General features: G+C 43.5%; 1 protein-coding gene across 1 annotated transcript; it reads left to right on the plus strand.

Moving 5' to 3' along the window:
• The first annotated feature begins 1,946 nt into the window (after positions 1–1,946).
• LOC124648389 lies at positions 1,947–7,234 on the plus strand. The gene is made up of 5 exons (XM_047188168.1): positions 1,947–2,076; positions 2,208–2,345; positions 2,493–2,661; positions 5,335–5,490; positions 7,079–7,234. Exons 2-5 carry the CDS (start codon positions 2,329–2,331, stop codon positions 7,232–7,234), a joined length of 498 nt encoding a protein of 165 aa, XP_047044124.1. The 5' UTR covers positions 1,947–2,076; positions 2,208–2,328.
• The last annotated feature ends 16,967 nt before the right edge of the window (positions 7,235–24,201 follow it).

Genomic DNA, 24,201 nt, shown 5'->3' on the forward strand with positions numbered 1-24,201 from the left:
TATAATGTGGCGACTTTTACATTGGCAGATCGAGGTGACCGAGGGCAGATGCATAACGTGCCTCCTCCCTAGCGGCTTGGCCCCGATAGGCCATGATTGGAGAGGATGGAGCTGGTTGTGGACGCAAACAATGACACTCAAGGGGATTGTCCGGACATGCTCAACGAGGAGCTTGTCCGAGTCCCATCTTGGCTCGAGGGAGACTTCGTCAACACACATCAAAAAGTCATTTTCCCCTGTTCCGCCGTCATTTCCTTTCATTTTAGTTTTTGCCGTTGTTTGCTTTCAGCTTAGTCTTTGTGTTAGCTATATTATTGTTGTTTTCTAACACATTACTCTTTCTGCAGGAGTACTTCTATATTGTACTCGCATGACGTGTTTTCTCAAACAGAGGAAATGACTCATCCGCAACCTCTACCCGATGCACATGTCCCTCTTGTGAAGTTTAAGTTTCGTGGGATATGAATTGACCTTATGTATGCCATTTTTTCTCTCTTACTAGTACCATATGTAAGTTTCAACTATGAAAATTATGCCGGTGCATTTGCTTGTTTCTTAATGTGTACCAAGCTTCGTTTGTATGAAACATGCTATACATGGTATTTTAACTCGTACCTCATATTTTTAGTGTGGAAGTATATGAACCTGAATGCTTTTTCTGATTTTCCTGTTTTTAGTATGTCTATGGATTACCTTTTGACGTTTGTGTATTAGATGACCCTATTTTGAGCTTGGTGTGCTATTATCCAATTGCTATAAAGTAGGTTTTCTCTCGCTATCCATTGTCTGATTTATTTTGTAATGCTTGTCACTCCTATGTGCTTATTTTGTAGTGTTTCTATGTACCAGGAAAGTTATCTAAATGGCCAAATTTTTGCAGTAAAAACAATCCTTTTTTTTGCTTGGAATTTTAAGTTGCTAGTTGCAGCATTTCCAATAATTTAGATGTGGATTCTAACCAATTTTTTGTTCAAAGTTCATGCGGCTATCGAAACTTCAATCTTATGTCTTCATTATCCACTAGTCTCATGTTTGCATTCCATGTATTTGCAGTTTGGCACCTTATTGGTAGCTTGTTGTGATATTGTTATGAATTATTTGCGGTTTAACTTTCCGTGGTGATTAACTTGCTGTTTATGTGCGGTAGGACACTTATCCATCCAAGTCATTTTCTAGTAGTGTGAAGTCATTTTCGTCGCTTGCCTCGTGGCTCCTAACTATGATGCATCTGCACTTGGCTGCTTCCTCGGAGTCCTCATGCCGGTGACAAGCATCACAAGGTCCTATCCTCGACCCCGAGTCCAGCAGCCGGCGAGCCCCTCCCGCCCCGGTTCCGAGGTTTCCTCTCCTCTCCCCTCCTCCATTTTGCTCTATTTTTCTGGATACTGGGTGTTAGTCCCTCTTTCTTTTCTGTACACGATAATAGTTGTAGTCATTTGCAACTGTTAGAATTACATTAATAGAATTGTGAATTGTACATATAATTTCTCCTCTAATGTGGCGACTTTCACATTGGCGGATGGAGTTTACCGAGGACAGCCGCATCCCGCACCTCCTACCTAGTGGATCCGCCACCATGCTTAGAGTTGTTGGAGCTGGTCATGGACGCAAACAACAACGCTGAAGGGGATGACCTATACATGCTCGACGAGGAGCTCATCCAGTCCCATCTCGAGCTCAAGGGAGACGTCTTCGCTGATGATGCATATCAAAAGGTCATTTTCCCCTGTCATGTTGTGCCTAATGTGTTTACCAATTTTTACCTGGTATCATTTCTTTTATACATAGTGATTTAGCCCATGTTGTGTTGGTTTTGAAACCTGAAGGTTCGTTTTGTCCATTTAGGTTGAGAAAATGATTAATTAATTACCAACACGGTCATCGGATTTATTAAATTTTGAGGTTGCTTCAGTTGATAAAGACACCTTCTTCCGCTTTGTCACCACTATCGTCATCAACGTAACTTGGTTGAGAAGGAGCAACAACGATGTCAAGGATTGGAGACGAGGTTGAGGTCTGCAAAGGGACCGATGTTGAGGTTTGCAAGACCTAAACCAAGGCCAGATGGGAGACAAGGTAATTTCTTGAGTTTTTCTTCCAGATATTATCCCTTTTTCATTGGTTAATTAGTCCTGGTTGTGGCATAAGAAGAGTCATCTAGATTCTTCTACTTTGTGTGATCAATAATATGTTTTGGCATGTTGCAGGGGATGGGAGAGCGTCACGTGGATCCCATGAACCCCTCGTTGGCTCGGCCTACGCGATGATGAAAACACATAGGTGTGGAGTGACCTGGCTCCAGCAGTGCCGCAACGGCCCATGTGACCCATGGACGCCACATCCGGGTACTGATCAAATCGGTTTCCTAAAGCATTGAGTTTTTTTAAAATGCTTACATGTTGCGACTGCTGCATTTGCACTATTAGTGTCTGACTTTGGCGTATAAGAGATTGTTTACTTTTGTTTGTTGTTGATCCAGTCATCACTTACAGGGTGGTAAGAGGCGATCTGGTGGCACAGGGAACTTGGTTGCATCATCCCGGCCTTAGGCGACCAAGATTCAAATCACGTCTGTTGCGCAAACCTGAGTCAGGTTGCCTCTCTTGCTCGACCCGGTGGCGGGTGATGGCGACGCGCCACCACATCTCAAGGTCATCATTGGTAAGCTCATTCCTCTCCTCCTGTTCCCCCTCGATCCTCCCTTCATTTATGAGATTCTAGGGATCCTGGTCCATGGTGTATTCAAGGTTTCTTGGTTCTGGTTAGAATATTTCCTATAGTTATTCCTGGCTGTTGAATCTATGTAATCTACGAGTTGTGTGTTTGCGTTCATTCTTGAACGCGTATATATCCATATGTACTGCAGATTGCAACCATTTTCAGTGTAGGGATTTAGGAAGTAACCTTAGTGTGGAAAATATTGTACCCATTTTGAATTACATTCTACCATGCATCATTAGCAAATTGCATCTAAGTTGACCATGATGAATTGTGCATATGTTGTGTCGTGCTTTGTTGCTTACTCGGTAATTTTTCTTTGGTCTCGAAAGACTTATAGTAGTTTTTGCATGTTCTCTGTTGTCTGAGAGTAGCTTCTGCTTATTTTATTAAAGTTGACCTTCTTTTGCTACGCCTATTTCGTACTAAATTGATAATGCTAATCTTGAACAGTACAACTTCCTAATTACTCCCTCTATCCCAAAATATAAGGCACACTTTTTTCTACAGTCTTTGATGCACAACTTTAACCACTTATACATATACCAAATTACTGAATTATATGGTTTCAGAATAAATAAATGGTACCATTGCATTCATATTATTCATTTCATATACATTTATACAAAGTTTATGGACATGTTATAAGTACAAAGTATAGTGAAAGTTGTAAGTTGTTGACCAACAAAATTTAAGGGCGCCTTATATTTTGGGATGAAGGGAGTATTTGATATATCAAACCTTGTTCAATTGCGTCGGGACATCAAACATACCTTCTACATATTCATTGCACTGTTCCATAATCTTTTTGTGGAGCTTTTCTCCCATTATAACCGCGTTTCCATTTCAGAAGATACATGTTGCCTATCTTTAGATATAGGCCCTGTTTTGATTTAAATTTTATAAATAAATTTATTTTCATCGGAATCTCCATGTCAGGTAGAATGTGAGGTTTGGTAAAAAAAAGTTAATTTGTTTTTGGATGCCTTTTTGTTACGTTTTAAATGGTGTAAAATTGGTGTAGTCTGTTACCAAAAAATGTTGTCTCCTTTTAATTCATATGGTAAATTCGTTCCTCCATTAACAGGTTGGGTCAACTGTTAGTGGGTATGACCGCCCCCGGCTTCCTTCTATTTTCCTTCTTTATTCCCTTCCCCATCAGTACAGAGAAATCCACCTGTTTATTTCTTCTCAAAGTCCACATCAGTACATCGCCTCCTCATCCTCCGCCCTACCCAGTAGGGTGTCTTCCTCTACAGCCGGTCGTACCGGCCAGCCAGACGTAGCCGTCTTCGCCTGGTGTTTTTCTCCATCTTGTCTCCTTCCGCTAGCAGCTTCGCTTGATCCGACGGTGTTGGCCAAGACTCCGATCCGACTCGGCTCATTGCTTTAGCTCATCCTTGACTACGTCGCCGAGTCTCTGGCCATTTCCGCTTGCAGCAGCACAGACTTGCCTTGGTCCAGGTGAGCCTTTTCTTCTAGCTCTAGTGCTTGGCGCATTGCCATTCAGTGCAAAGAGACAACATGCTGAAACATAGTAGCACTAGGAAGAGAGATCAATGCACTACAGAGGTTTTTTAAAAAAGGGGTTGCTTTATTGCTTAGCTCGTGTGTTCTATAATCTGGATCCTACTTAAGATTTGGTTGTATCTACACCGGTTCCGTACGTTGTTGTATGTGCACATCAGCCTGAACTTTTTCCTGAAGTAATAAGCTGAAGTTGTATTGGTGTATGATCCTGTTTAAAATAAATTGCTTGTTTGTTTAGCATGTATCCTCTAAGATCTGGATCATTAGGGAGATTGGGGTCAAACTAAGAATTGTTTGAATTCTACATTGCTTCAAATCAAACTATGTTGGCAAAGCTTAGTACGAGTCGGACCCCTAGCTTTCTACGAAGTTCTAAAGGAAATTTTGTGTGGAAGGGCTTAGGTTAAAAAAATTAGTCAAGATCCGTTAGTGGTATCATCTACTTGATAGACTTATAGCTATGTTGCCTTTTCAATTGTATCCGGCATGTCAAATATCAGCTGGAAGGCACCCTCTCTGATCCAGTTCACTCTCAAGTAAACCACATTTATATTTCTGATGTCAATTCTTGTAGTTTTTTTTGTAAATGGTTCAAAAATAAGAGCTCCATAAACTGGAAGGATTTCACATTTCGCAAAAGACAAGTACTATTTGAATGCCCGTGCGTTGTCATGGTCACTAAATTTCTCGCAAGTGTAAGTACTGCATATGGAAATTCAAGGATGGCTAAATAAGGTCTCCAACGCATTAAGCTTGAGCTTAGTTTTAACTATATTTAAATAAGAGTTCCAATGCGTACGAAGCGGGGACTCATCAAATTGTCTCTTATTAACAAGGAACTAATCACTTCCTTTTGACATAATAATCACGGTCACTTAATATGAAAAAGAAAGAAATCCACATGGTTCTGCCGCTTGTGGCAACTGAGGTGGAAGTATGAGTTGTATTTTTCTTTTAGAAGAGAGGACCCAACTTCGGTATTTTTTTGAGGAAGTGTTTCATTGCATTGAAAAGATAGAGTTGTTTTATAATCCTCCTAGGAGGCAGGTACAAGCTGTTTGGATTAAATCAGTGCACACGTCCCAGGTTGTCGGACGGACTGCATGCAGGCCCTTGGCGCTGGCTCTTTTCCAAAGCCCAACTTCGTTGAAGATTGTTGTGGCCAAGGTGTGGACCGAAGGCTGGGCTTTGTCGAACACACACGAGTTTCAGTGCTTCCAGATCATCCACGGCGTCAGCAAGGTACTGGAGTCTAGGCCCTTGTGCATGGGTTTGGGGTGTCATGCCTACCGAGCGCCACCAATCGTCGAGGTGGCGTTGTCATCGCATGGCACCCGACATGTCATGCGTAGCATGGAGAGCACCTCATGCCATACTTGCCGTGAGTGTACGGTGCAATTTCGTACAACATGTGTTGACTTGAAAATCTTACAACTTTGAAGCAGTCGCCTCTAAATGAATCTGATTCTGATTCATCAGTCGGACCGCTCAACAACCAATCAAGGGCACGCACATCAAAGCCATCTAGCTATTGCATGCATCAGTTGTTGCTCGGATGTTGCATGCATGTATAATATATTTTATATATTTCGGGAAGTCCCAACTCTGCAAAGCTAACATAATGTCACAATGGTTGAATTCAAAGTATAATATTAAGTGTGAATCATTTATAAAACTTGGTATATACATGGCTGTTATGATATCCAATGAGTTCAAATACATGTAGCCAGACAAATGAATATATATAGAAAGGTTAGGCAAGTTTATACAGTTTTCATTTGCTAGTTCTGCGCATGGAAAATATAATTATGCTCTTACAATTATCTGAACACATTTTGGAGAGAAGACACATAAGTGTGAAAAGCTCTATTAGTGACAAGAATATCCCTGTTGGACATTTCGTGTTCACACCCCCCTTCCTGGAATGGAACAATGGTCAAGATCAGCATTTGGTCAACCCACATGCTCCATGGTCAATCATATTTGTAGGATATGTTCTAGGATAGAACTTCTTTTTATTGCATCATAGATCTGTTTCAGTACTTTATTTCACATTTTCACTTAGAAAAAGCAAAGTCATGGTATCCACAAAAGAACCAAATCACCTTTACCACTGTTCAATTACTTCACTGTTTGTATTTCTAAGGACATGTTTGATTGTTTGCTCCAGTTTCTTACACTGTTTAAAATGAATATAAAGGTTAAAATCTCGGGATTTAATTGTGTAGTGTCAACTGATACTTTTCTTTTTGCAACAGCCAGTGCTGGCATTGCTAAGTGTTGCACTGGCCTTGCTTTAAGCTTTCCAGGTATATTTACATTGCACCGACTTGATTTTTGCAGCACACTGTTGTACATTGTACATTCCCTGATATGGAAATTTTATAGTGCCACGTGATATTTGGCAGAATCATGAATATTTCTGGTCAGTAGTAGCAAACTTGTTTTTGGTTTTGTGCACTATCTTTTGCATATTACGTGGCACCTACTTTCTTAAGTACATCATCTATTAATTATTTTAGGAATACAGAGATGACACCATGTGGAACCACTTGCTTCCTTAATGGTATGATAAGTACAATTGTTTGTAATTGGTGAACTTTATAGTGCATGTTGTCAATTGAGTGAGTGTTCTTTTTTTTGTGTGCTTCCAGTTCTTATTTGATTTGAAGCCATAACTATTTAGAGGGTTGTAGTACGACTAAAAGATGCAGTTTATCCATAAATACATTCATTTTTGTCCTCCCAAGGTGTTCATGTAACCCAAGGGAAAAAAAATACTTGACAATTGGCAGTTTTACTTTTCTTTAAATCACTTATTCTTTTGCAGGGAAGCATGGGGGAAGTGGAGCTAGGCCTCCTCCCCACCCCCCAGTCTTCTACTACCTCGACTACCCCAGTGGCTCTCGTCGTTGTGCTATGGCGGCGAGTTCGCCGTGTTGCATCCGTCTTAGCTGTGGTCTTCTTCTACACCTCGTTGTTTTAGGTGGGTCCTTGGGTTCCCCTTGTTTCTCCTCTACCCGCTCTATTTTGGCACTGAGAAGTGTCATCACAGTCGTGGTTGTACCTTGGTCCGAACAAGGCCATTATTTCTGTTAGTGGAATCTTCAGAAATTGGTTCCTATTAGTCCATGTACAATGCAAGGTGCTTAGAGGGGCGATTAGGAAAATAAACCAAGTTTTTTCGTAATTACCAGCGTTTATTTGTAAGAACCAGTTAAAAGGCTAGTTTATTTCTATAAGCACATTTCTAAGTATCTTGCATTGTACATGCTCTTAGTGGATGCTCCATAAAATTTAGCACTGCAATATATTGTTTGATTCTTAGAATCTGGTTTGTAGAGTTTCTTGTACCTTTACTTGGTAGAAGGGACGCTATGTGAATTGTTGTTTTTATTTGAATGGTTGTTTTGTTTTAGTTTCACTAATCTCTATATATTAAAACACCATGATTGCTAAGGTGCATTAGTTATCTATTATATTAAAGAAGATTCTCATGGCCTTTGATATTGAATAGTAGTGTCAATATATGTGCTAGAAAAATTTCCTCCATTTTCACATCTTGAAACAATTGATAGGCCTTCCTGTTTTGTGTTTGCAAGCACTAGAACAAGATGACAATATAAACTCTGAAAACTAAGTGGTGTTTCTTCTTGGTGATGTAATTCATTAGTCATGTTTCTCGTTGCTCGCTCTGGAATCAGCAAACATAATCAGCTTGGGCTTTGTTGCAACTCCAACTCGTAAGATCCACCTAGCAGGACCGCACGACCATTGTGGCAGTTTCTGCCCTGGTTGCCGTCGTGGGTGTTTGACGGCGCATGTAAGGTCTGTCCAGGAAGATAGAAGAAACCTTGTTTGCATTAGTTCAAGCTAGTAGTATAAATTTCTTTCCTATGATAGATGAGATATAAGAACCTGAACTATGAGACTGAATTTCTGTTATGCTTGTTGGGTTGTCTCCAATCTTACATAATACAAGATGGTTAATCTAGGCAGTCAAGTCCAAATTCATGTTTCCATCTTTTTTGTCTCGAATGTGAATCTTGGGAGTGAGATTTCAAAGTTCATATTTCCATTTTTTTTGTCACTCATGCTTGCCTAGTCTGTTCCTCTTGCTTGTTAGTTCAGGACATGCATTTTTGTTTTCTCCCAATATGTTTCTGCTGATTCCAAGGTTGTGTGTTTCGTAGCGTTTATTTCATAAGGTGGGTTTGCATATAACAATGTTCATTCTCGTGCAAACAAGAGCTTTCATGACCATTCAAATTCAGTGAATATTTTTGAGTTGATATTATAGCTTGGATTAATGCTCAAATTTCATAGGTTTTGATGCATGATGGAATATGTGTTGTTGTTCTTTATATTGTATCAAGGAAAAAAATCTTCAGATTGTAAGTTGTGTTGTCCGTGTCTTGCAGCAAGTCGAGTTGCTCGGCCCCGAGTTACCTCGACACTGCCAAATGTTTTAATATGCTATAGAATGGCTGTCTGAAGCGTCTGCAAAAGTAGTACCACACGCTGTGCAAGGTGAGCTTGCCCTTTCCTAGTTCGGTTTGATTTGACTTGGTATGGTTGGAGTTCATTGATACGGAGATGATGTGATTCGGTTGGAATTCGGGAGCTGCCGCCGCAGATTGTGGCTCGTCCTCTCGTCCAACAAAATAGTTAGTGGTGTAGGTAGCTTCCACTGATTGCACTTGTAAATGTAGTATTTAGCATTGTTTAATCGAATGGAAATATTTTATGTTTGGGTCTGATTATTGTGATCGGTTATCTGGTATTGTGCTAATCGTTGATGGATGTGGATATGTTGCGTAAGATATGAAGTTTTAGCATAGTTGTGATTGATTTAATTATTGTTTTGCTTAGGTTTTGAAATTTTTAGCACAAAATAATGGCTGCAATGCTTGTGTATGGTCACTTATTGCTATTTTGATGCCTTGGCTAAGGAATTAGATAAGAACGTTATATCTATCATTAAATTATTATGGTTGTAGAACTAATAAAAACTGAACTGCTACACTTGGTATAGTAGTATTTTAATATCCTTATAAATCCTTTTGCATATGTTTAGTGCTTTAGTGCATCCTTTTTGTTTTAATAGGATCATATTCTCATGTTCTTTCTTGAATTCTCATGCTCAAAGTGTTGGTGTCTTTCACATGTTTTAGTTGGATGGCATCTCTTCCATATGCCATTAATATGTTCAACTATTGGTGTTTGATGATTTTTTTCATGTACGCTCAACATTTATCATCTCTTGCGGTTGCATAATTCTCCGTACACTACTCACGGTGATGTAGCTTCATACTGATGCACTATCTATGAAATGTAGGGTTTGACTTCATGTTGCCTCTAGGAAATATAAGTCATCATGATGCGCAGCTCCGGATGTATGATGTGTCCATGCCCATGCTAAAAATAGTTCACTTGTTTTTTAGCAGTCCAAGCTATGGTAATTGTGCTACCAATCAGTGATCACTCCTGGAGTTTAGAATGAAATTAATATTTCTGTTCAAAAGAAAAAAAAACACTTGGCCTTAGTTTTTTGCTCATGTTAATTAATACCTTGCATAATATCCATGTACAGTAGGTAGTGGCACTCTATAATTATTGCACTCGCGGACACGATGCTCTTCATTAATCATTTCGCGGTAGAAGAAAGATCCATATTTCATTTTTGAATTTAGATCGTGTCGATTACCATGTGTTGAGTTTACACTTGGTTTTTTTGTCCATCAAATTGCTGGCCGTCTTTGGAGAAGATCAGATCAGATGAATTCAACAGGTAATTCGTCGTATCAATCATGTCAGTTCGATCTCCTTTTCTTCTTTTACAACTGCTTTTACACAAACATATAGTCTCATCTGATGTTTTTTTGATAGTTGTGTGTTTCATTTCAATGTATCGACCGCTAGCTGGAGATAACTTCCGAGTAGATCTCAATGCTCCTCAGATGATTGGCAGTGTGCTGCAAACTGTTGATGTATATTTTATCAAGAGCATTTGAATCATGATGCTCCAGACAATGCTGAAGTTGATTCATCTGGTTTCTATTATCTTCATGGAGCAGCGCATCGTGCGTCCTGCCATTAATCTTCCTCCGGTACCTCTTATTTCACTTCCCCGCTTGTTTCTTCAACTTTCTAAGTGCACATCCATCTCATCTGATTCTTCTATTTTGTAGATCTCGCGTTGGGAGTAGTACCAAATCTGCATATGTGGGAACGATGCGACAAGAAGCTTCTGGAGTTAGATGGGAGAGCAAAGGAGAGAAGCAGCAGTGTTCTAGGTATGTGATTTGTCCACTATTTTCCTCTCCCAGTAGCACTCTATTTTGTTGCTACTTCCGTGTAATGTGGCTTGCTCCCATGCCACATGCTTTGGCTAAACAATAGTATTGATTCAGCTGTTGTTTTTGATCTCGCTAATATTGTTTTCTTTTCTTGTGTAGTTTTTGGTGTGTTTTCCCCAGACAAGATCTCCATTCTTGTTCAGGTGCGGTTGGTTCTTGGGAGCGAGAGAACTTCATATGTGCTCGTGCAATTGTTATACACTTGAAAGTCGGTGAAAAACTTGGATCTCAAGTTCATGGATATGACATGTTTACGTGTGTGTTACATTTTATGGAGCTTGCTTTTCTTATGTGGTTGACTAAATCTATGTGAAAATATTGGTGTATTTTTCAATCTATGATTCATGTAATCTGTGTGTATGTGTGTCGCCTTCAGTTGTGAGCTCAGAGACATAGCTATCGTTGGCCAGTGGTTGCTGACCTGATTGAGAGCTTATGGTCTAGCAGAGATTTAGTCTTGGGATTTCATGTCATGTCTCTCTTTGATTTGTTAGACGAAAAACTATATGGTTCTGCTTTAAATATACCTTTCGACGATGGTTTTGGAAGTGCGAATGATTGCAACGTTGGCAACATTGAGTATTTTTTATTGTGTCTTAAAAGATGTTTGGCTGTTGACAACAAGATTATAGCATATACCATGAAACAACTGACTAATCTGTGCTCTTCTTCTTATGTATTCATACAATGTAGTGGCTCACACCATCTTCACAAGCAATGGCGGTGTACAAGTTGGACGTGGAGGGATCAACTACGAAGCTTCTATTGTTCTCTCCCAGCAGGTGATATCGTAAATCATTGAGTGTTGATGAAAATCGGTTCTTTTCTACCTAAATCTGAGTTGCTGCTCCCTCTCACATCAAAGTTGGCTGCACGTGTTCATGAATTGTTTGGCTGGCTGCTCCCTCTCACGTCAACATGGTGTTAGCTATCTTGAATCAATTTGTATGATTGTTCCCTATAGTATTTACTCCCTTAGAATCCGTTTGATGGATTTGTTAGTTAATCATGGGATTATACATGCCCTTCTTGATGATGCCATGCCATACCATGCCATGCCATGACATACATGTATATTTCTAAATGGACGGTAGCAGTTATGTTATGTTGTGATCAACAGGGCGTTTTTTGCAGTTCTATATTTCAGCTAAATACATGTGTGTTTTGGATTTTTGGCCAAGGACTTGGTTGGCAACTCCAGTTTGTATCATTTTCCTTGTATTTATTTAGCAGATGTTAGATCAGTTGGTTATTGTGTAGCGATCTAGTCTTCAATTTCATCTTCATGTATTAGGGTAGCATATCTTGAATCTGATTTTGTTTGTATCCCCAGGAGCGTTGGCATATGTTACATCTCATGCTAGTTGTGTCTATTGTGTCTCATTTTGTGGGCATCTAGGAGGTGCCATGGTGGCTGGACTCGGCTGGCCGAAAACAAGCAATGCGTTGACGTTGATTAGATTTTGTTTCATCTTACTTCCACCATTGCTGGAGCGATGTGGGTGAGTTTTACTTGTTTGGTTTTCTAATTTTTGTAAGTGTAGTATTGAGGCGAAGTAATGTGCTTGAGCTATCCTTACTCATGTTTTAGTTAAGTACCAAATTGTTCTACACTTCTCGGTATTTAGACATCAAATATACGTTAAGTTTGAATTGCTTTCTTGGGTATAGTGGATCTACATACTTCTGTGGTCCTGTTGAATCTCATTGAATTTGTTTAAACTACTATTTTGTATATTATTCCATGTTACTTGGTTGACGGATTAATTGTTATCATGTACTTGTATACCATTAAATACTATTTGAACTAAGTGTTGCTTCCTTGCACATGGATGGTGTCAGCGAAGGCCATTTGTACCAAGTTGTATTGCACAAGCTCAATGCCATTCAAAAGGTACGAGACATTCCCCTCTAATTTTCGTACTTGTACTATGCTCGATGACAGCATGAATAAATCCATGTTGTACTGCTGATGATGATCTAGGATCATTCATCATCGTACTAGTGCTGCTACTCACAAGGCAGGCTTGAGTTATTGATCTCTCATTAGGATTGGACAATGTCTCCAACTAATAAATCTTGCGTACTAAATAATCTGTATCTATGTTTGAAGTAAATGAGTTGAAGAAACCTTAGAATAAAATTCTATATTAGGCCTTCTTCTTTGATGGGTCATGTCCACATAGAGAAGGATTTTTTTTTTTGCTTTATTTCTACAGTGTGTTGTTTGTTGCAGATTGTGTTATGAGGATTGAGGAACCTTGACTTCATTGCTCAAAGGTCAAGCGAGAGACATGGAGAGTAAAAGAACGCGAGGGAGACTTGGAGAGAAGAGGAATGCGAGACTTGGAGGAGTTGCCGATGTTGCACAACCGTGCCGCAAGGAGCAGCGAGGCTACAGCGAGCACCGGCTGTGTGCCGCAGAGCCCGAGTGCCTCTCTCCTTCGGTTGCTTGGGTGCTGCATGAATCTTACCATTCATGCTCTAACGGCGGGTGGCGTTGCTACTGTTGTGTTTATGTAGTAATACAAATAGTGTTCCAAGTGTTGTAGTATTCATAAGTCGTTTTTGTTTCCTTTGTACCACTTGTTCTTCGCATCCCTCTATAATATGACTCGTTGGTGTATTTGCTATATTTGTGATGAAAATGTCCAAATAGTTGGCATAGGACATTTCAAATTTCAAGCACTTATTTTCTTTCTAAATAAACAATCTCTTAGAATTTTTGCATCGGGGGAAAACGCGGTTGGAATGGCCAGCTTGTGTCGATGGAAGCTAGCTAGATTGTCTTTCTACATCCTTATACATCAGTAGAGGAAGATACTAGGTTTGGCACACTAGATACACCTATTATGAAAATAGGGTTTAAATGCATTTCGGAATGTCGAAAAGATTGGAGAAAAATTCTCGGGAGCATGTCGAGACTTTTGAAATACTCTTTTGAGCAAGGTGTGATCTACACGTATGAGATAAAGTGGATTTCCGATGGTATTGCTCCGTCTCAATTTGCATCTGCTATAATGGTGTATGGTCCGTGCATCTCAAAATTAATTTCTTGTCATCGATAAAAAAACCAGGCCTTGTAAAGAATTTCAGGGATCCACGAATTTTCTTTGTTTTCCAAATATAAACGAACCTTGGATGGAAAATATTATTGCCTCTTCAAGACGGAAAGGTCCACAGAATTATAGGAATCCATATGACCGGAAAGGAAACATTGTATATTCGCTCTCCTTCTCGCGAGTCGCGAGGCTCCTGCTGCTATTGCTGGCTTCTCCTCCCATTATGCCACCACCAGCGGCTTCTCCTCGCTCCTGGAAATGGAAGAATAGATAAAACGGCAATTATGAGAGTCAGTAATTAGTGGCAGAGAATCAATCGTTTTCCTTTCCGGACGTTTCGGCTCACCACCTACCCTCCACGCTATCAATCCGGGGGCAGGGAAAAGAGAAAAACGAAATTATGTTCCCGCCATAGCACTCCTCCCTCCCTCCCTTAAAATTCAAAACCTTTAATCTTGGGCTGGCCTCTATCTACCTACAAATACCGAGAGGGGTGGAGCATACGCGTGCGTCGCGTGTGACTTAGACTTTGACTCTTGCTCGGAGAGGAGAGGAGAGGAGAGGACTCACTTTTTTTGTCTATCAAATTGCTGGCCGGCCGGCCTTGGAGAGGATCAGATCGGGTCGGATGAGTTTAACGAGTAATTTGTTCTACCAATCCTGCCAGTCGATCTCCTTTTCTTCTTCAGCTGCTATTACACAGACACATAGCTAGTCTCATATGATGTTTTTTTTTGTACTGTAGATAGATTGACGGAAGGTGTACCGGCCGCGTCGCGCGAGCGGGAGCGGGAGGCGCGGCGATGTGGATGCAGAATGGAACCGTGGCGCGGATGGAGGAGGTCAGTGGATCCGCGTTTTTCTCTTGGTACTATCTCAGTTGGAACCGTGTAGTAGGTAGCAATAGCTAGAGCACGTTACGTACGTACGGATCCATCGAGCTGTGGATCGACCGCTCTATCGGCGCCTCCCAATTCTAGTGTCGCGCCTGACGATGCATGATGAGATGCCAAGGCGAGTTCAAATAATCACGCCTGACGTCATGTCGCTGGACCATCACACGCGCACACACAGTCGCTAATCGCTGGACCATCAGAACAACAATGAAGCATCCTCCTAAAACATCTTAAGTCAGCTACATACACATGAGACCTTGGCCGCCGCCGCCCCGGGAGGCGGAAGGGCCACCGCCGCGTGAGAGACCCCTTGGCCGCCGTTCCCGACGCGTCACGAGGGAGGGCCCCCGCCGCCGCCACGCCCCGGGATCTTTGCCCCAGCGGCGGTGCCGGCGGCGGCGGCGGCGGGAGGGTTGGGGTGCGGGGGTGCGGGAGGCTAGGCTAGGGTTGGGGTCATGTAATATTAGGCTTTGCGGAATATAAAGGTGAGCCTAATGCAAACTAGGTGAAGCAACCTATATGAGGATACAACTAACTCGAGCACGAAGGCTCTCACGAGCGAGTTAAATCACAAGTAAGGAGTTCGGTTAGGGATAGCCGATAGCACGCGGAGACGAGGATGTATTCCCGTGTTCCCTTGCTTTGCAACAAGGTACGTCACGTTTGGAGGGGTGGAGGTCCCACGAAGGATTCCCCACGCCACGAAGGCTCACCCTATTCTCCGGAGCCTATCCCACGAAGGAATAGCTCACTCACTTGTGGTAGACTTTGAGGTAGCCTCCAAACCTTCACAATCTTGCCCGGAGCAAATCCACATCCCGGATGCTTCCGGACTCCTCTTGCCCACCTAGGGTTTCCAAGGAACCCTAGGAAGCAAGCTTCTCAATGAATACAAGGGGGAATGAGATTTGGCTTGGTAGAACGGTAGATCAGGTCCTCCTCTAACGATTCCCCGGAGGGATTTGAGTTTGGGTGGAGGAGGAGGTAGATCTGAGGCTTTTGGTGTTTCTAGCAATGGAGTAAGAGAGAGAGAGAGCTCAAGAACAACTTGTAGTGTAGTGCCTAACTGTTCAGAGGTAGGAGAAGGCCTATTTATAGTGTTCTTCGAAATATGGCCGTTGGTCACTTGCCACCTCAACTTTTTCCTCGAGAATCCCGGTTGACAGGGCCATAGACCGGACAGCCCGGTGGTGAGGTCGGTCGGACCGGACCAGCGACCGGACACCCTTTGCATCATCCTGGAGCTCCTCCGGTTGGCGGCCGGTTGGCGCCCGGTTGGCGACCGGCCGACCGGGCCGTGCGCCGGACCCACCGGTCAGTAGGCCGGTTGACCGGTCGGCAACCGGATTTGCTATGTTCTCGTGTGGAGCCCGGTTGGCGGCCGGTCGACCGGGTCGTGCGCCGGACTTGCCCCGGTTGGCGACCGGTGGACCGAGCTGTGCGCCGGACTGGCCGGTTGCTGGCCCGGTTGGACCGGGCCGCAGACCGGATTTCTGCTCTAGACCCCTTTTCGATTGTCGTTGAAGTGGGGGGTCTCCTTTCGCCTTCTTGTTCCTTTGATACACCATTTATGCCTCATTGCCTAATACCTGAGATTATCCTTACAAACATAATAGGCCAAATACTCTAGCACGGTGTCATTGTTACCAAAATAATGGATAAGGGTAAAATACCCTTACAAAAACTAGATCGCGTGTTAATGGATACCGACTGGAATTGAAATTTCCAATAGTAACGGTGCGTGCGCTAGAACGCATTGTTGGCTTTTCTGCTCATGCTCCCATTTTATTATCCATTGGTGTATCTACACCTCCGTCTAACCGCCGATTCAAGTTTGAACTCGGCTGGTTGAATCGGGAAGGTTTTCAGACCATGGTTAAGAAGAATTGGGATCGACCGGGATGCGTGTTGTACGCAAACACCTCTGTGGATGGGCACGACATGTCGAGGTGAGAACGGGAGTGTCAATGGCGCAGAAAAATGGGTGCACTCTAAAATGATCGTGCTAAAACCCAAGAAGCCACATCAAGTGATCGGTGATGGATTGGCAGAGTGGCTGCACAAACCGTCATGCATGTGTGTTGGTCAAAGGAGTGGCACATTGTTCATCACGAGTGACCGCGAGCTCAGGTACATTGTCAATCTCGAAGACGAAGCAATTGAGGAAGTTCCGAGCGAATACAAGCAACCGCATTAAAAAACATAATGTCGTGCCCTTTGAGATGGATTGGCCGGCCTTCTTCGTGTCTCGCTTGGAACCGAAGCAAAAGAAATAAACCTAGAGTAGACATATTCATGTATCTATAAGTGATGACTTTCAGTATGTAGTTTTATGTAGCTTATCTATTAGTTTGGAGGCATTCCGTGAGTCAAAGCTCATACGCCACGTACTTTGTATGTCCGTCCTTATACTCAAGCAAACCATCGCCCACCGAATTGAATTGTCTTTATCGTTCGCGGTCGCATCCCGCCATGGCTGTCCTAGCCTCACAACTTCTCTCATCGGGCCTCCTAGTCATGTCGCTTCCACCTACGGGCCGCGTCCGCGTTCATCCTCACGTTCGTCTTCTTCCTCTTTTTTCGGAGCTCAACCTGCGGCTGGAGCTCGTGGACGGACTCTTCCTCTAGGTGAAAGTTGTCGTGCAGGAATTTCTCCGCTATATACGAGACAAACCATTAGTAGCGATCCCCTGACCGCGCCCGTCTAAGCCACCACAAAGGAGAGACCACGTACGCGATCAATTGATTGGGAGATGAAGGCGAGGGCGAAGCTGAGCACCGTCTAGCATATTTGCAGTCGTGTTCCTCTAGCTCTGTCGCCATGCTTCGCCGCGCCATATGGGACTCTCTAGCGCTTGCTCACGCGGGCAACGACAGAAAGAGAACTACCCGAGTTGTATGGAAGAAGATATGTAAGAAGATATGTGAACGCCATCTTTGGGGATTTCGTATGTATACGTATCAATTTGGCCTGGGTTCTACATGGATTCATACGACTTAATGAGAATTAACAAACATGACTTTCGACTTTTTTTGCAAAATTACATCATGTATTGGAAAACCTGGATTTCTAGTTCCATAGGAACTCGAAAAAAAGACGTTTAATATATATAAACAATGTTATCTATCTCAAGTGGCAGATGGAAAATGACCCACTTCCCTCGGGGATCATGCGCCTCTCATCCTCTGGTTGCGTGGCCGTCGGTGGGGTCATCGCGCATGCGCTAGCGTCCCATACACGATGTGTCATGGGACCTACTGATGAGTACAGAGCACGCCGTTGGGGAACCCCAAGAGAAAGGTCTGATGAGCACAGTAGAAAGTTTCCCTCGGTAAGAAACCAAGGTGTTGCTAGTAGATGGATTTATCGGTGCAAAAGAAAGGACCGAGGTCCACGAGTTCACTAGAGGTGTGTCTCCATAAAGATAAATAACATGCTGGGTGAACAAATTACAGCTGGGCAATTGACGGAATAAAGACCATATATGATTACTATGAGATTCATTTGGACATTATAACAAGATACATAAATCGTAATTCAATCGCGTCTATGACTAATAATCCACCTTCCGGTTAGGATCCGCACCCCTTTCGGTATTAAGTTGCAAGTAACAGATTATTGTATTAAGCAAAGTGTGTAAAGTAAACAATAGAATTATCCTTGGATAAAGCATTGCTGCTTTCTCCCTAGTAGCAACAGCACATCTACAACCTTAGAAGTTATTGTCACTCTCCCGGATTACTAGAGGCATGAACCCACTATCAAGCATAAGTACTCCCTCTTGTAGTCACAAGCACATACTTGGCCGGAGCATCTACTTGGCCAGAGCATCTACTAGCAACGGAGAGCATGCAAAATCACAAATAACACATGATAAGTATATAATCAATCTCAACCATAATATTCAATATTCATCGTATCGCAGCAAACACAACATGTAGCATTACATAAAGATGATCTTGATCATGATAGGCAGCGCACAAGATCTAAACATGAAGCATAAAGTGGAGAAGACAACCATCTAGCTACTTCTATGGACCCGTAGTCCAGAGATGAACTACTCATGCATGACTTCGGAGGCGGGCATGGTGATGTAGAGGCCTCCGGTGATAATCTCCCTCTCCGGCAGGATGTCGGGAAGAGCTTCTGAACCCTCTCGAGCTAGGGTAGACGATGGCGACCGCGATGGAACTTTTCGTGGAAGGACGCTTGGGTATTTAGGTTTTTCCTGACCAGATGTATTTATAGGTGGAAGGTCGAGGTCGGTGGGCTCCCGAGGGGCCCACACCATGCCTAGGCGCGGCCAGGGGCTGGGCCGCGCCTAGGGGTGGTGTGGCCACCTGCTGGCTCGGCTCCGCCTCTCCTCTGGACTCTGTCTTTGTTAGAGTAAAATAGGAACTTCGGCATTTGTTTCGTCCAATTCTGAAAATATTTCATGTACAACTTTTCTGAAATACAAAAACAGTTTAAGTCACGAAGTATAAACAAAACATATAGAAATTGGTGTAAAATAAGCATGGAGCATTAAAAATTATAGATACGTTTGCAACGTATCACCTACCACCACAACCTTATCGCCTCATGTTCCCTCTCTCCCACGACACTCTCCGGCCTTCTACCAATTTTGTCATAATAAGATCGGCGACTTTGAGTGATACAGGAGGACGTCGAGTTGATCTTGAAAATCAAGACAGCAAGGAGAGAAGAAGGTGATTTTATAGCATGGCAACCAGAGCATAATGGGATGTTTACTGTGAAAAGTGCCTATCACTTGGCAGTCTCTGAAAATCTACGTGAGGCAGGGGGTGTAGCATCTAGTAACAGGCCAGATGGAGCTAGACCAATTTGGAAAGTTGTTTGGCAGGCAAAGATCCCACAGAAGGTTAAAATATGTGCTTGGAGGTTGGCGGTTGATGGACTGCCCACTATGAAATTAAAACAACGGCGAAATTTGGCGACGCTTGATACATGCATACGATGTGGAATGGAGGCCGAAGATGCATTCCATGCGGTGATCTCCTGTCCTAGCTCGGCAATGGTATGGGAGGCCATGCGAGAAGTTTGGGAGTTGCCGGAGAAAGAAGAGTTGTTGCACACAGGCCATGAATGGCTGTTAGACCTGCTGGCTAGATCAAATGAACATACACGCGCGAGAATTATGATGTTGGTTTGGCGGAACTGGCAGTTACGTAATGATGTAGTTCATGACAAACCGAATCCGCCAGTGGAGATGACGAGACGGTATTTATGCAGCTATATGGACTCCCTTATGTGTTTAAATCAACCAGATGGAAGAGATCTTGAGAAGGAGAAGAGTGTTGTTGGCCTTCAGGAACTTCAGGACAAAAACGTGGTGGTGAAAAACACTGCGTGGCCCAAACCAGCTGCTGGTTGGGTAGCAATAAGAGCGGATGGATATTTTCTCCAATTTAATGGCTCTGCTGGTATTGGTTGTATCGTACGTGATCACACAGGAGCTGTTTTGATGACAGCGTGCAAGGCCTATGAAAAATCTTACTGATGCATATGAAGCTGAGTTGTTAGCAGTGAAGGAAGGATTGGTGTTGGCTCTTCAGTACCCTGACGCACCACTACTGCTACAATCTGTCCTAAAGACTCTGAAGGAGGAAGGTTTGGACCGATCACCACATACCAAACTTGTGATGGAGCTGAAACAAGTGATCAATGGTTCAAGGGAGCTTGTTCTCATGAAAGTAGATCGTCAACAGAATAGAGTTGCAGATTGTTTAGCTACTCATGCGAGAGTGGGACAGTTCAGCCGGCTGTGGTCTGACTGTTCCCCTCGTTTTTTATCAGACTTTGTAGTTTGTGATTGTAACCATATTATTGAGTAATAAAGCTCCCGCCTTCTACGCAAAAAAAAAATGGTAGAAGGCCCCCGTAGCTTCATCTTTGCCTATATGCTTCAATTTCGAAATCCCTGTTTGTTTGGATTCTATTTTGTTCTCTAAGGAAAGGTCTCATGTTCAAATACTATATATCTCTCCTTCCATATCTCCCAAGTGACGAGAATAACCGCAGACCGCAGCCCTTTAATATCGGTTTATAAGCATGCCGGCCGGTTTATAAGCATATTTGTTCTGCTGAATCTTTAATGTCCTGTTCAAATGCTATACCAGGCTAGCTGCAAAGAAGAGATGTACTTACTTGCACAACGACGGCAACATCCCTAGGCGTACGAGTCCAAATAAACGGAGCACGAAAAGAAAAACGGCGAAGTTATACACGTAACGTGACACGTACTAGACTAGACTTTACGCGTGAACAAACAGGATAAAGGAAAAGAAGGGATCTGACATGTACTTTGCCTTACCCTGACGGGTATATAAGCCGAATCCAAACCCCAATCTGTAGCTTGCCTCCGATCGCATCGACGCTGGTTCGCATGGCCCCCCGGAGGAAGAAGAAAGCGAGGGCAGCGGCCGCGGCCACGGCCACGCTGCCGGACGACGTCGTCCTCGAGATCCTGGTGCGCGTCGCGGATGATGACCTCCCCACTCTCTTCCGCTGCGCCGTCGCGTGCGAGTCATGGCGATCCCTCGTGGCCGACCCCTCTTTCCTCCACCGTTGCTGGCCGGAGGGCGAACGCCACCCTTCATCCTTGCTCGGCCTCTTTGGTCGGCAATGGATCAATCCAAGAGAGGCACGAATAGAAGGCCCACCTGTTTTGGTTCCGACACCGCGGTCGCCCCTCGACCCACGGCATGGCTTCCCTGGCTCCTTTGGCTCTTTCCCTCGCGGCTTACTGAACAAGGCCGAGCCGCTTGTCTCGCGCCAAGGCCTCTTGCTCGTGCGCCTCATCCAGATTCCAGCACCCCGAGGACAACACAGAGGCGCACGTCTAGCCGTATGTGACATGTTTTCCGGCACCTGCGACGTGCTACCCTTTCTCAAGGGACGATGCGAGTCTTTTCGCATAGGAGGTTCGGCCATTCTGGAGGCCGACTATTGCTCTAATGGACGAAACACACCATTGCCAGGCTACTCGACATTCTTCAAAGTGCTAATCCTCGGCTACGAGTCGTTGTCAGGTTACAGTATGTACACCTTCTCATCTGCCGAGTCAAGATGGATTGCACTACCTAAGAAATGCCTCCGCCCTAAGGAACCCATCTTCATCCATAGCGAAGCGGTAGTGTGCCGAGGCAAGGTCCATTGGCTCGTCTGGGATACCTTCAACTTTTATACACTTGAATTCAGCAATGACACTGGCAACATCTGCTTAATAAAGCTTCCGATTCCACGAGGCCAAGATGAACTCAAACATTTCGATTCGCCACAGCTTAGCGTCACTACTGATGGAAATTTATCATTCCTTCGTCTGCATTGGAAATCCCTCGAGCTTGAGATTTGGACATGTCGAGGTGAGAACGGGAGTGTCAAGGGCGCAGAAAAATGGGTGCACTCTAAAATGATCGTGCTAAAACCCAAGAAGCCACATCAAGTGATCGGTGATGACTCGGCAGAGTGGCTGCACAAACCGTCATGCATGTGTGTTGGTCAAAGGAGTGGCACATTGTTCATCACGAGTGACCGCGAGCTCAGGTACATTGTCAATCTCGAAGACGAAGCAATTGAGGAAGTTCCGAGCCAATACAGCAACCGCATTAAAAAACATAATGTCGTGCCCTTTGAGATGGATTGGCCGGCCTTCTTCGTGTCTCGCTTGGAACCGAAGCAAAAGAAATAAACCTAGAGTAGACATATTCATGTATCTATAAGTGATGACTTTCAGTATGTAGTTTTATGTAGCTTATCTATTAGTTCGGAGGCATGCTTCTGTTTATTATTTGCCAATCTATATTGAATTTTGTTCGCCCGCCGTGAGTCAAAGCCCATACGCCAAGTACTTTGTATGTCCGTCCTTATACTCAAGCAAACCATCGCCCACCGAATTGAATTGTCTTGATCGTTCGTGGTCGCATCCCGCCATGGCTGTCCTAGCCTCGCAACTTCTCTCATTGGGCCTCCTATTCGTGTCGCTTCCACCTACGGGCCGCGTCCGCGTTCATCCTCACATTCGTCGTCTTCCTCTTTTTTCAGAGCTCGTCCTGCGGCTACAGCTCGTGGACGGACTCTTCCTCTAGGTGAATGTTGTCGTGCAGGAATTTCTCCGCTATATACGAGACAAACCATTAGTAGCGAGCCCCGGACCGCGCCCGTCTAAGCCACCACAAAGGAGAGACCACGTATGCGATCAATTGATTGGGAGATGAAGGCGAGGGCGAAGCTGAGCACCGTCTAGCATATTTGCAGTCGTGTTCCTCTGGCTCTGTCGCCATGCTTCGCCGCGCCATATGGGACTCTCTGGCGCTTGCTCACGCGGGCGACGACAGAAAGAGAACTACCCAGTCGTATGGAAGAAGATATGTGAACGCCATCTTTGGGGATTTCGTATGTATACGGATCAATTTGGCCTGGGTTCTACATGGATTCATACGACTTAATGAGAATTAACAAACATGAATTTCGACTTTTTTTTGCAAAATTATATCATGTATTGGAAAACCTGGATTTCTGGTTGCATAGAAACTCAAAAAAAAGACGTTTAATATATAAAAAATGTTATCTATCTCAAGTGGCAGATGGAAAATGACCCACTTCCCTCGGGGATCACGCGCCTCTCATCCTCTGGTTGCGTGGCCGTCGGTGGGGTCATCGCGCATGCGCTAGCGTCCCACACACGATGTGTCATGGGACCTACTGATGAGTACAGAGCACGCCGTTGGGGAATCCCAAGAGAAAGGTATGATGAGCACAGTAGCAAGTTTCCCTCAGTAAAAAACCAAGGTGTTGCTAGCTGACTTTGGCAGGGCGCACTACCAGTGTTAGCAACAACGTGTAACCTACACAAAACACAACCAAAATACTTTGCCTCAACTTACAGTGAGGTTGGCAATCTTACCGGTTTTACTGAAAACAAAGGATTAAATGTATAGTGTGGAAAGAGATGTTTGTTTGCAGTGAAATAAAGAGAACAGTGCTTGCAGTAAGTAAACAGAATAGGTGTTTGCAGTAGATGGATTTATCAGTGTAAAAGAAAGGACTGGGGTCCACAGTTCACTAGAGGTGTCTCTCCATAATGATAAATAACATGCTGGGTGAACAAATTACAGCTGGACAATTGACAGAATAAAGACCATATATGATTACTATGAGATTCATTTGGGCATTATAACAAGATACATAAACCGTAATTCAATCGCGTCTATGACTAATAATCCACCTTCCGGTTAGGATCCGCACCCCTTTCAGTATTAAGTTGCAAGCAACAGATTATTGTATTAAGCAAAGTGTGTAAAGTAAACAATAGAATTATCCTTGGATAAAGCATTGCTGTTTTCTCCCTAGTAGCAACAACACATCTACAACCTTAGAAGTTATTGTCACTCTCCCAGATTACTAGAGGCATGAACTCACTATCAAGCATAAGTACTCCCTCTTGTAGTCACAAGCACATACTTGGCCAGAGCATCTACTAGCAACGGAGAGCATGCAAGATCACAAATAACACATGATAAGTATATAATCAATCTCAACCATACTATTCAATATTCATCGGATCCCAGCAAACACAACATATAGCATTACATAAAGATGATCTTGATCATGAT

Source organism: Lolium rigidum, chromosome 4, assembly GCF_022539505.1.
Source record: "Lolium rigidum isolate FL_2022 chromosome 4, APGP_CSIRO_Lrig_0.1, whole genome shotgun sequence".
NCBI lineage: Eukaryota > Viridiplantae > Streptophyta > Magnoliopsida > Poales > Poaceae > Lolium > Lolium rigidum.